General features: G+C 45.5%; 1 protein-coding gene across 3 annotated transcripts in view; it reads left to right on the top strand.

The window, feature by feature from the left end:
- The window catches only part of NRXN3 (neurexin 3), a 1,387,810-nt gene that overhangs the window by 350,366 nt on the left and 1,023,605 nt on the right, over window positions 1-13,839 (top strand). For all 3 annotated transcript variants that reach the window (XM_056852141.1, XM_056852140.1, XM_056852139.1), the window contains 2 exons: window positions 11,041-11,479; window positions 13,056-13,439. In XM_056852141.1, the coding sequence (XP_056708119.1) occupies window positions 11,041-11,479; window positions 13,056-13,439 (823 nt within the window). The remainder of the gene's footprint in view (window positions 1-11,040; window positions 11,480-13,055; window positions 13,440-13,839) is intronic.

Here is a 13,839-nt window from a genome sequence, read left to right as displayed (position 1 = left end):
CCACGGAGTCCTCAAGCACAAGGTGACTTCTAGGGCTGTCAAAAAAAAAAAAAAATTCGGTACAGTTCGGATTCGGCCGAATTTGGCCCTTGTGGGTTCGGTACGTGCCCAAGTCCGAACTCCCCCACTTCGGATCCGTTCAATTCGGCGGGAATTCAAAGTTCGGAAAAAAAATTCGGCCGAATAAAGCCATTAAAAACACAACCGCGCCTTTCCGCGGCTCTGGGGGCGGCATTTTTGGGCTTAGAGGTCCCAAACTTTCAGCAGAGCTTCAAAGGACGTATATTGAAAGACTCCCCGAGTTTTGTAAAGATTGGGTCAGGGGGGGCTGAGATATGGGCCCTGAAAGGGGTCCCCCCCACCCTTAATGTGTATCTCTCAGCAGAGCTTGCCGCCCACGCACAAAGCTCCCGGCCGACAAACAGCTGATGAGAGCAAGGGCGGGGCAGGTGCTAAGAACTTTGCAAAGCAACACAACTGAAAAGCAACACCTTTGCAAACATGCAAAGGGGGGGGGGCAGGTGTGAAGAATTTTGCAAAACAATACAACTGCAAAGCAACACAAGCACGCAATGCAACACCTTTGCAACAGTGCAAAGCAACACCTGACACCTGGGAGTTTGCAAACCATGGAAAGGGACAGAGGCAGCTAGCTATGCATAATGAGCAGGAGGGGGTGGAATTTCTCCTTTTGCATTGGACTTGGGACCAGGCAGATGCATTCTTTAAGTCACCATTTGAAAACCAGTTTTGAGCAAGCATCAAAATAACCTAACTGATCTTATGAATGAGGAAAAACCTGAAGAATAAAAATGAAGCCCCCTCTCAAACCAGGGAGAGAGAGACTGTAGGGGGAACACACACCCCAGGCAGAACCGGCAAAAGCCCCCTTTGGCTCCCCCACCCACCCACAGAAACTGCTCCCTCCCCACACACACACACAGACTCTGCTTTTCCCCCCCCCCACACACACAGAAAAGAAAAAATATAGATTAAAGCCCCCAAAGGGGTCTTACTGTGGCTGTCTTCTGTTCCAGCAGGAGGGGCTGGGAGGCTGGGTAATCCAATATGATTCCATTTGTATCCAATATAAGATCCATATGTATGCATCTCTCGAGGGTGATCCATTCATCCCAATAGGGAAAAGGGGAAAGCCCATATCTCGGGGGGCCCTGACCCAATGTTTACAAAACTTGGGTGGTCTCTTAAAAAGCCTTGACTGAAGCTCCGCTGAAAGTCTGGGGTCGGCACACCCAAAAATGCGCCCCCTGCAGCCACGGAAAGAGAAAAGGGGGGGAGCCGATATTTCAGCCCCCACTGAACCCATCTTTACAAAACTTGGGTGGTCTCTTAAGAGGGATTCTCTGAAGCTATGATAAAAGTTTGGGGGCTGAACCCCAAAAAAAGCACCCCCTGCAGCCACGAAAATGGAAAAGGGGGGAGAGGAAAAAGGGGTGGAGCCCATATCTCGGAACCCCCTGACCCAATGTTTACAAAACTTGGGGGGTATCTTAAGAAGCCTTGTCTGATGCTCCGCTGAAAGTTTGGGGTCGGCACACCCAAAAATGCACCCTCTGCAGCCATGGAAAGAAAAAGGGGGGAGCCCATATCTCGGGACCCCCTGACCCAATGTTTACAAAACTTGGGCGGTCTCTTAAGAAAACCTGTCTGAATATCCCCTGAAAGTTTGGGGTCTGTACCCCAAAAAATGCGCCCCCTGCAGCCACGGAAAGGAGCGAATGTGCACAAGCACCCCCTCACACACACATGAGGATTTCCCTCTCTCTCTCTCTTTCCCCGGCCGGCCGCACATCAGCTGATTCCTCCAGTACTCAATCCTGACTGATTGGCCAGAAGAAGACCCAGCTTGGCCACCGATTGGCCGGGGGAGGAGAATGCTGCTTACTGAAGGTTATGCTGCTTACTGACGGCCCCGAATTGGCCGAATTTATTCGCGAACTCCCGAACTCGCTGAATTCGGCCCCCCGGTTGCCCGCCAGTTTTGAGTTCGGTTCCTCCCGAACTAAAAACCACCGAATCAAGGGAAATTCGGCTGATTTTCAGTTCGGGCTGAACCGAATTGACAGCCCTAGTGACTTCTGCTGATGCAAGACATTTCTTGTGTTGACACAGTGCAATGTGTTGAGTCGGCGGTAGGTGCCTTGCACTGGAGGGATGTGCTGCCACTGGCAGAATAAAATGGTAGGACCAACCCAGTATAATGTGCTGTGAAGATCTTCCCTGGGAATGGTCACATACCAATCGATTTCCTAGTCCTTAAGGCACCACTGTCCTCTTTATGGTTTTCTGTTAACACAGCCAACAGTATTCTTCTGGAACTGGCCATGATGGGAGGCATCATGTGGTATGAATTCTATTTCTAAGGCTGAGTTAACTTTATATACAAGATTGTCCATATGATGGGGTTTAAACCCAACCTCTCCACTCTTAAGTTCAACATTCTGACCGCTCTTCTATGAAGCTCTATATAGAAACAGGGCTCTGCTGATCTGTTGTAAAGGAGCCTGTACCTTTAAGTAATGTGTAAAAGTTCTATTACTTTTAAGTAATGAAACCAAATCAGATATGTGTTAGAATTACTGACCACCCTCCTGCTGTAGCAGCATCATGGAATCACAATGGTAGTCCTTAGGTGTTGTCTATTAATAGCTTTTCCTAGCTAGGGAAATGTGGTGCTGTATGGTTCAAGAGACTGCTGGGTTAAACAATTCAGCTGTATGGTCCAGACCATTATTATATAAGCATTATGAATGTGCATGCTAATATAAGAAGCCTTGCCTGTAGCATCAAATGAGAGCTAGATACAATGATTGCCTGTGCTTAATTGTAGGCTCCGATTTTAGTAAAATACCAAGGTGTGTTTGTACAAAGGCTTTATTTTTTTCCTCCAATCCTTAGTTCATATTTCAGTTACTGAAACTGAATAGTGGAGGCACAGTACTGTGGGGCTGAAAAGGGGTAAAAGTATCCCACTAATGAAGCTGCTAGAATGAAAGGCCAGCCTCTCCTGGCCTCAAATCAATCAATCAATCTATCTATCTATCTATCTATCTATCTATCTATCTATCTATCTATCTATCTATCTATCTATCTCTGCCGTCAAGTTGCAGTTGACCCCGTTTTCAAGGCAAGGGACGTTCAGCGGTGGTTTGCCATATTTGTATGTATGTATAATCCAACCAGTTTTGGTGATAATAGGTGGCAGGGTCTCCTTTGATCACTTAAAAAAGGCTGTGCTGGAGATCATGGGACCTGAGTGCACAAAAAACCATGTGGGACAGGGGCTGAAGTGAGGAGAATTTGGTGATATTGATGTAAAAGTTAGTTGGATCCAATAAAATACAAGAATTGTCCTTCCATACAGAAGAGAAGGTCCATGCAGTAAGTGATTAATAAATTTAATAATCCCATCACAGTATTAGTCATCTGCAATTAAAAACCCAAAATTAAAAGTCCTACAGGTCTCAGATTTCCAGTTGTTCTCAGGAATGAATATTGTGTTAGTTTTAATTTGAATATACTTACATCTGCTTAGTGTGATGCTGCTCCAAAATGTTTGCTTGTGGTATCACGTTCAGGAGCTATTTGTAAATATAAACCAGAGTTCAAGGTTCATAGTGCATACAAATGTTTGAAATGCACTTATTGCTTACATCCGATTTACAGAGCAATCCTAACCCAAGTAACTTCCTTCTAACCCTCTTGACTTCATTCAGTGCCATAGAGTCCAATTGCCAAAGTGGCCATTTTCTCCAGGTGAACTGATCTCTATCAGCTGGAGATCAGTTGTAATAGCAGGAGATCTCCAGCTAGTACCTGGAGGTTGGCAACCCTAGGTGTACCTCCTTTACATTTCTACTTTGGTATTAAATTAGGGCAATCCTCACCCCCACACACATACACAATGTAATTCGATAATGGCAGGTAATCTTGGTAAAAGCTAATGCCTGCCACAGTTGCTGGCGAAACGTCAGGAAAGAAAATTCCAAGACCACGGTTACACAGCCCGGATAACCTACAAGAACCAAAAGCTAATTTGTTTGAAAAGTCAGAGGTGGGGGAATATCCAGAATGTTCCATTATTCAGACACGTGGATAGACGAGAGTGCTATTTTGACGGGACCCCACTGCTCTGAACATACATGCTTGGTGTATAGGGTGCATTTGGACAAGGAGGACGTTTAGATAGCGGCGGGACTGATCATTGATCTTCTGCTCTAATTGGCCATCAGTTTCAGTTAGCGTCAAGACGCTGTGAGGAGCCCAAGGAGCCCTGGGCATTATCATGAAGACAGGCACCACAGAACAATGGATGATCGACCTTTATGAAAATCAGATCTCCCAACAAACTGATACAGCAAAATTCACAAACAGTGCTTGACACTCCCAAGGATTTTTGTTCCCCTTCAAAAACGCATATGTTCACCTCCTCACAAATAGGCTCTAGTTGAAAACAGTGGGGCGAAAAGAAGATAAAAGTGTACCCCCCCCAAAAAAAAAAATTAAAGGTATTTGCCTGAACAGAAGTGGCAAGTGAAGAGGGGGGTGGGAAACACGTATAACGCTTACATTTTGTCCTTCACATTTAGCTGGTTAGAAAGAGATTTATATGACTGCTCCTGAAAGCTCTTCCAAGGTGCACTTTCCAAGACAATGAGGACATCTAGTGGCAAATTGCCTAACTACACATGGGCGTTGCCCAAGGGAATATGTAAACGTGAGGACGCGAAGGCAGTGTTGCCTGCTGAGTTCGATCTGATTTAAAGGGAATTGCATACTGGCCACTTGCCAAGCGTGGCACCACATTGCTTTCTCCCTCTGCATCTTCAGTTGATTTCAGAGAGACTCTTCTGACTGATGGTGGAAAGCCATCTGATTAGGGATCTCCCCCGCCCCCACTTTTATTAAGTCAAAACCATAACTGTATAGTGCAGGTGAGAGTGTCGCAGGTAGGGTTGCCAACCTCCAGGCACTACCTGGAGATCTTCTGCTATTACAACTGATCTCCAGCTGATAAACATCACCTGGAGAAAATGGCCACTTTGGCAATTGGACTCTATGGCACTGAAGTCCCTCCCCTACCCAAACCCCGCCCTCCTCAGGCTCCACCCCAAAAACCTCCCACTGGTGGCGAAGAAGGACCTGGCAACCCTAGTCGCAGGCAGCCTACAAAGGCTGCCCATTGGGAAGAAGTTTTGATATTTTATTTTTCTCTTGTTTATTTTGTTTAATGGTTGTGCATAAAATGCACTTTATATAAAAAGGAGGGGGGACATTCCAATGTTTTCTAATTGTGTGGCAACTATTCATCAGCCTGTTTTCGGTTTTTACTGTTTTAATAGCATAGATATGATCTGTTTTAACAGTTGTAGCCTTTGCGTGTTTTATTTGGAAGTAAGTCCCAAAGAATTCAATGGACTTTCTCCCAAGCAATTCTGCCTGTAGGCTTGTTCTAGGAAACTACCTTCTCCTATACTTTTTTTTTAAAAAAAGAAGAAAGTCACACTGTATTTAATGGGGTTTTCTCCTGAGTCACTCTGCAGCATAATCTGTTTCTTAAAAGTTTGCAATCCTATAACCTCAGAGAACATCTCTTGAACACAGTGGGACAGGCTCTGCGCAAGCCAATGGCAGGACCAAGATGTCATGCTGCCATCCTATCCACACGCATTGGAGAGTAAGCCTCAATGGGACCGCTTTCTAAGGACATTTATGCAGGGTCAATTTTGATGCTCGCTCAAAGCTCCTTTTTAAAGTGTGACCTTTAAAATGCCTATTCACAGTCCCGATGCAAAAGGAAAAATTCCACCCCCCACTCGCCTGCTCCTTTGTTCCTTCCATTAGTCAACCACCATTTGCATAGCTAACACACGGCTGTCATTTTGCATGCTTCCTTGAGAGGATTCTTCGAGGTGGGGGCAGAGCAAACACAAAAAGTCGCGTTAAAGGGGCTCTAAGAAATGTGAAGCAGGTATTTGCAGTCACTTCCTGAATGACGGTTCAGCGTGAAAAACTCAAAAAAATATGCGAGGTACTTTAGCCTGGAACGCGCTGCTAATTACCATGCATAAATGGCCTAAGTAAGCGTGCATATGATTAGGCTGCAACCTCACACACTTAGGTTAGTAGGAAGTCACAGTCAGTGGAACTTGCTCTGTATGTTACTCAGCTGTGACAGACTGTGTATGGACCCTGGCTTGGAGCTAGTCCCACTGAACTCAGTGGGGCTGATTTCTGAATAAAGCTGAGAAAGACAAGGAAGTGGCTGTGGTTGAGACTCAGCAGGTACAGCCAGAGTTCCTGTTAACATGGCTGGTTCGCTAGCCTGTTGCCCTCCTGTGGAATCCAGATTTTGCAACACTTTCTGGGATTCCCAAATGAAATCCACCGTGTTCAGATGTCCCAGTTGCTAGGTGACCTACTGTATATCGGAGAAATTGTTGAAAAGAGCTCTGTGTTTCTGCTCTGGAGAAGACTGATACAGATCGAAGGCCAGAGGCTGCCAAACTGCACACTGTAATTCATGTTGAAGTTCTGCAGAGCCAGTCTGGTAGCAGAGAGCTGAGGAGTTGAGAAATGCTTTTGTCCACATCAGTCCCAAGAAAGAACTGCCACCTCCCCCCCAACACATGTAGCAGTGGCAGCAGCTGCCTTCTCCTACTCCAACGCTAACTCAAGTTCCTGCCCTCTTCCTGCGCCAAAACGCCGGCAAATTGTTCAACCTTGTTCAACCTGGTAACGCTCATTTCTGAACGGTACATACTTGGGCAGCCAGTCTCCAATCTCAGCCCAGGTCCCTCATAAATGTATAAGTTCTGGCTGCTTAGGAGTGTGGGCTGTGATTGACAGTGCAATCCTAAACAGAGTAACTCTCCTTAGGATTGCACTGGCAATGAACATCAGGCATTTGCGGTGAGCTGCTGGCTCATGCTACCGCTGATGCAACATCAGCCCGGATCAGCTGGTGTTAGCTTCTCTCTCTCTCTTTCACATTCTGCTGGCGAGAAAGATGTCTTCATGGGGCACTCCTGTGCAAGATTGATTCTGTTATGTACAGGGTGATCTTTGACATTCTGGAGGCAGCTGAGAGCAGCATGGATTTGATGGTGTCAATGAGCACTGAATGTGTGAACTGACCATTTGTCTGCCCTAATGGGCCCAGTTCAGAAAGCTTACCTTTGGGGATGTATGGGCACAGAGGCAACAATGTGTATGTGCATGGGGGGAAATAAAAGCATTGCTGGATTAAAACGGCAGATTAATGCTCCACAGAGTAAGAACTAAAGTTCACTGAGTGTTCAGCAGCATCCCCTGCTGGACTTCACTGTGGGTTTGAAGGAGGTATGTGATCCCCCACAATGCTGATTATGCTAGAGAGCAGGGCTTTGTCTCAGAGTCTTTGAACGGTGAGCTTGCCCTTCATGGGTCGCAAAGGGTGAAACTTCTCCCTTGTTGCAGGACAGAAGACTGTGGCCTTCTTCCCGATGGTGGATGCATTTGAAATACTGATGACTAGCCCACTATGAGTAATAGATGAGCTTTGCATCCTCACCTTGCAGGTTCCAAATATAGTATTAACAGCACTGGTAAAGGATGCTTCTCTCCTTCTTCCTCCCACTGTTGCTCTCTCCCCCCTCCTTCTCTCTCTATATATAGATGGGGGAGGGAAGGTGGCATGGTATACCTCAGTCTCATCAGGTCTCAGTATCTAAGCCAGGTTGGTTCTTGAAGGGAGACCACCAAGGAAGACTCTGCAGTGGCAGGCGATGGCAAATCACCTCTGCTTCTCACTTGCCTTGAAAGCCCCTTGCTGAGATCGCTGTAAGTCGTGACTTGAGGGCACTTTACTTACACACACACACAAACACATATATATGTGTATGTGTGTGTGTTTTATTTATGTTATCTATAGTTCACCTTTATCACAGGGACTCAAGGCAGATTACACACAGTGAGTCAGCACAATGAACAAAATAGGACATTCAATAGCCAGTGCATTAGGATTTTTAGAAGTCAAGAACTACCAGGAAGAGCTGAAGCATAGCACAAATATCAATTAAAAGCAGAATGTATGGTATTTGGATCCAGTGATCTGCTCATACAAGGATTGTGGATCATCCCTTGTCGTCGTCCCCCCCACACTCCCTTCCAACCCCTTGAAAGTTGATCCCAGGGGTTATGGGAGCTCCCACTGACACAAGAGGCAGGAAGGGTGAGTTCATTCCCTTTCCCCTCCATACTGCAGCAGCAAGTTCAAAGATTCCTCTTACACTGAATAGCTTGTCCTTTTCAAAGCATGTTGGGAATTTTAGATTGCATAAATGTATACACTCACAAGCCATTTTGTATGGAGGCTTACTTTCTTGTTGTTGGGCTTGGAATGTTTTGAGTGAACAAAGTTGTGGCAACATACAGCTGAATGATACACAAGATACATAAGAAAAGTGGAGTAAGCACATACCCTGGCTTATCCTTTTCAATGTGCAGGATTCCATCTTGATTATGAAATTTCTTGAGCACAGCTGTAATACATCAATATATTTAATAGTAAACATGACCCCAACTGTGGATACTTAACTCTGTGGATCAGGACTATGTACAAACAACAGACTTTATTTTTGCAAAAAGTTGGAAACCTAGACCACCTAAAATAGAGGAACATTTATCTGTGTGCGCGCACACAATAGACCTCTGTTGCAACTTCCTCCTCTCCTGGCTCCCTCTTTCTCGCCTGTTTTCTGAAGGCAAAAATGCCACTCACTATAATGGCAGTGTCAGAGGCCAAGAATCGGTAGGATTGGGCACTGAAGTGCCAGCAGGTCTGTGTCTAGCTGCAATGCCAACAGAGGCAGCAACAAGAGCATCCTTCTTGAGGAGAACAGTGGGCAGAATGGCAAGCAGGCTGGCCAGCCAGAGTGGTAAAGTGGGAAAGACAGAATGGCAAGAAGAGGGGGTGGGTGGGGAGAATGGCAATGCAAGGGATGGGTGGGCAGAGTGGCAAGGAGAGGGGGTGGGCAGAATAACGAGCAGGTTGGGCAAACAGCATGGTGAGGAGAGGTTGGCTGGGTAGGCATAAGGGTGGGTGAGCAGAGATCAAATTGAGGAAAAATGGGGCAGCAGGAGGATAAGGGGGAGATGGGGACCAATGTTGGGGGTAAAAGGGGAGGAGGGGGATGTTATGGGGGATGGGAGGAAGAAGTGGCAGGGAGAGAAAAGGGTAGGGAAAAGTGGCCGGGGGTGTCAGAAGCTAGAGGCAGGGACTGGTGAGAGAAATTTCCTGTGAGTTTCCCATGAGTCCCCACTTGTCAATATATCTAATTCTCAATGTGGCCTCATCTGTAGATACTTAAATCCAGGGATTGGGGCCATGGATAGACAAGACCGATGTTTTTACAAACCTGAGAAAAGTACCAGGTTGCAGAAAAAATCTGAAATCTTAAAAAAAAAAAAAAAACATCAGAGGAGGTAATCCTCCCAAAGGATAAAAGGAGTACCTGTAGCTTTAAGAAATGGATGCCCTCAGTGCTTGTTGCTAGGCAACCACAGCAGAATCCAAAGTTTGGTTTCTGTCAGGAAAAGGCAGGGGTGTTTTGGTCTTTGAGGGTGAAGTCATTGGCGCCAGGTTGAGCAGCAACCACTAGGCAACTTGTTACCACGTAACTTACATGACTCACCCAGACCTAGCTGTTTGCTGTAGTTCAACAGGAGCCACACCCTGAAAGCCACAGTTTCAGACTAGGATTCCAGAGATGTAGCTTCAAATCATCACTCTGCTGTGGAAGCTTGCTGGGTGACCATGGGCCAGTCGTACACTCTCAATCTAACGTACCTCACAAGTTGTTGTGAGAATAAAATGGAGGAGAGAAGAATGATGTAATCTACTTTGGGTCCATTTTGTGGAGAAAACCAGGATATATACTGTGTAAATAAATAATAAATTTAGCCCCAAATGAGGAGCAGATAAAAGGTGGGTGGGAAGGAGAGAAGGACCTAGGGAAAGGCAAGGGTATGGGAGCTGCGAGGAGGAGGGAAAGAGGGAATAGTGTGGGAAAGGAAATAGAGAGGGAAGTGAGATGCCTCCCTGCAAGTTGTTGTACGTTTCCTGCTGTGCAACTGGGCCTGGCAGCCAGCACTGAGCAGAATTTTTCCAAGGAGAGGCTGCTAGGAGGAGGGAAAGCTGAAGATGGGGTTCAGAGAAAGGTAGGTTGGGTGGTGGGTGGGAAGAAGAGAAGGAAGCAGGAAAGGGGTAGAGACTATGGGTTTTTTTAGGGAAGGGCAAGAAGAAATAGTGGCAGAAAGGGAAATGAGATGCATCCAGCAAGTCTTTGTGGGTCCCACACTTGTCTGTGTATTTAGTTAAGAGTTGCCAGCCCTTGGCTGTCCACCCCTGGGAATGTGGGAATGGCAGTAGCACAATGCCTTGACATCAGCACAGGTTTCATAACCAAAAGTGATGTCATAACATTGCACAACCCTCTAGGAATCCCCCATAGAGGTTTGTGAAAGCTCTAGAGCATCACACGCTGGTTCCCCCAATCTTCTGATCCTGCTGCTTCACTGAGCAGCAGCAGGAGTCCGGAAGGTGGGGCAACCCTAATTTTAGTTTTGGTTTAAATTGGATTTATGATTTGTAGTGATAATGCTCTGTTGTTGATTGTTAGATGTGCCTAGTAGTCCTGATTGGGAAGAAAGGCTATAAATTTTGTAAATAAAATAAATAAATACATTTAGTGTCTGTGCAACGGTAGCATCATTGTTCCAGGCATGCATTATACCTGGCACATTGTATAACATAACAAAGTCTGTAGAAAACTTCACACAGGATACTTTCACATCTATTGTCATCTGTGTGTGATATCTACCTGGCATGGAATATCAATAATTGTTATTCAGAGGTACTGTCCTAGTATGGAGTCTCATATGCTTCACCCCAGTCCTTAGAACATCTTTAGGCGCTTCTTTCTAAAGTTTGCATTATTTCCTGGTTTGACGTATAGTGTTTTTCCTTGTCCTTGACAGGTTGTTTATAAGAATAATGACATCCGTCTGGAGCTGTCTCGCTTGGCAAGGATTGGTGACACAAAGATGAAAATCTATGGAGATGTGAAGTTCACATGTGAGAATGTGGCCACACTGGACCCCATCAACTTTGAGACACCTGAGGCCTACATTAGCCTGCCTAAATGGAACACTAAACGAATGGGTTCCATCTCCTTTGACTTCCTCACCACAGAGCCTAATGGCCTCATACTCTTTACTCATGGCAAACCCCAGGAGAGAAAGGATTCCCGGAGCCAGAAGAATACCAAAGTGGATTTTTTTGCTGTGGAACTCTTAGATGGGAACCTCTACCTTCTCCTTGACATGGGCTCTGGAACTGTCAAAGTGAAGGCCACTCAGAGGAAAGCAAACGATGGAGAATGGTACCATGTTGATATCCAGAGAGATGGCAGATCAGGTAAGGAGTCAAAAAGACTGGCAATAGTACAGCCTTCTTTTCCTCTATGTCATAACACAGAAGCTTTAAAAATATCTGAAGAGCAGGACAAACTATTGTATAGCCAACACCCCATCCCATGTCATCTAGGATGGAATGAGATTTTGTTTAATTCAAAAACTGTATATAACATAAGCCTGTCATTTTAAAACCATTTTGAGTCCTCCTGCCAATGTAAGAACAACTGGACTTAAATGACTGCTAGCCCAACAGGAATAAATCAGTTGCTAGGTCCCTGTGAATGCCCTGTCACATGTGCATACATACCAAATGTGAGGGATTTAATTAGTTTTACTGAAAAATTTTTTGGTTTCTCTGAAAATTCAGGGGGCATATAGGATACTCACCCATCACTGGTCTTGCAAAATGTTCCTACAGAACAAATCAATGAACAATTCGCAATGAGAATCCTTATTACAGGGAGTATAATGTATAATATTGTACATTATTAATGTCAGAGATCTCAAGGCAGGACATAGAAGAAAGGGTGTCACTCTCTTCCGCCAGTAGGTGAAGGCTTTGGTTTTGTTTTGTTTGGCTCTCCCTCAATGGTCCTTCCTTCATGTATTATGTTTTAATTTGTTTTGTTTTATAAATGTATTTTTAAATCTGTTTTTTAACTGCGTTCATGATGTATTTTTATTATGCTGTTTAAATTGTTAGCTGCCTTAGTAACTGTGCTCGGGCAGAAAGGCAGGATACAATTGTTATAAATAAGTAGGTAAATAATGGTTAAGCCCACTGGGTTGGACCACATGGCTGCCCCACTTGTATGGTTTTCATGCTCTCTACTATGAGTCTTCAAGGTCATTCCCTTCCCTGCTACCTGAGGTCCTTTACCTTGAGGATTCAACCTGGGGGGCTTATGCATGTAATGTACTATACCACTGAGCCATGAACCCGAGCTTTCTCTAATATTCTTTGTGACACACTGTAATTAAATAATTACGGCATGCGTTCTTCTCTGGTACAGACCAATACTGAAACAGCATTCAAACTATTAAAATCTTTGGGGCAATCGTGTAGCAGTGTGCTGTGGTTGTTACCAAGTGTTGTATAATTACAGAGAGGAGAGCTAGCGTCTAAGTCATCACCAAATGCAGACTGGTGCATTCGTAGCATGAGCTCACGTATTGACAAAACCTCCAGCGGCAGGGTTGTTCTGCACCACACCTTTCCTGATTGAAGAGATACAGTTTGTCCTTCTTCCCAAACCTTCCTGCACCAAACTGCCACACTGCAGTAAAAATAGCCTTTTGAAGTTCCTGCATCACCACAGAGGACTGGGTTGGATGTCCTTCATATGTCTTCTAGTCTATCAGTTTTATGATTCTGTGAATACACTGTCTGAGTGGTTTGGTAGAGGGCAGTAAAGTCCTGTAGGACAAGCTCTCCCTGTCGTGGCTTTATATTCTCTGAACTCCTTGTTGGTCTGTTACAAAGTCGTCACCTTTCACCAGGATTCAGACCACAAAAAACATGACTTGTATTACATTTGGGACAGTTGGTTGATATTATTTCTTCTTCCTTCCTTCAGGTACCATATCAGTGAACAGCAGACGGACACCATTCACTGCTAGCGGAGAGAGCGAAATTCTGGATCTAGAAGGGGACATGTACCTGGGGGGCCTGCCTGAAAATCGGGCAGGCCTCGTGCTTCCGACTGAACTCTGGACTGCCATGCTGAATTATGGCTATGTGGGCTGCATCCGAGACCTCTTCATCGATGGGAGGAGCAAGAACATCCGGCAGCTGGCAGAGCAGCAGAATGCTGCCGGGGTCAAATCTTCCTGCTCGCGGCTGAACACCAAGCACTGTGACAGCTACCCCTGTAAGAACAACGCTGTCTGTAAGGATGGCTGGAATCGCTTCATCTGTGACTGTACCGGGACTGGCTACTGGGGGAGAACATGTGAGCGGGGTAAGTCCAGATGCTTGAGAGATCTTGTGTGCTGAGCTGCACTTTATGCCTTATTTTTGCCATCCAGTTGCAGCTGACTTACGATGACCCTGTAGGGTTTTCAAGGAAGAGATGTTCAGAGGCGGTTTGTTTGCCATTGCCTGCCTCTGCGTAGCAACCCTGGTAATCCTTGGTGGTCTCCCATCCAAATACTAACCAGGGCCAACCCTGCTTCGTTTCTGAGATCTGACAAGATCAGGCAAGCCTGAGCATTAGCTTAGCCCAAATGCACCTTACTTGACAATCTTGCACCTCAGAACTGTGGCTCAATCTAATAGTGGTAACCTATCCCAGTACAAGTTTGGATAGGTGTGCTCAGTGGGCAGGATGGGAAGTACAGTTGCAACTGCCAGGAGGATTG

Source organism: Euleptes europaea, chromosome 6 (assembly GCF_029931775.1).
Source record: "Euleptes europaea isolate rEulEur1 chromosome 6, rEulEur1.hap1, whole genome shotgun sequence".
Classification (NCBI taxonomy): Eukaryota; Metazoa; Chordata; class Lepidosauria; order Squamata; family Sphaerodactylidae; genus Euleptes; species Euleptes europaea.
Note: the sequence above shows the minus strand (reverse complement) of the source record. Positions and strands in the feature narration are given on the sequence as shown.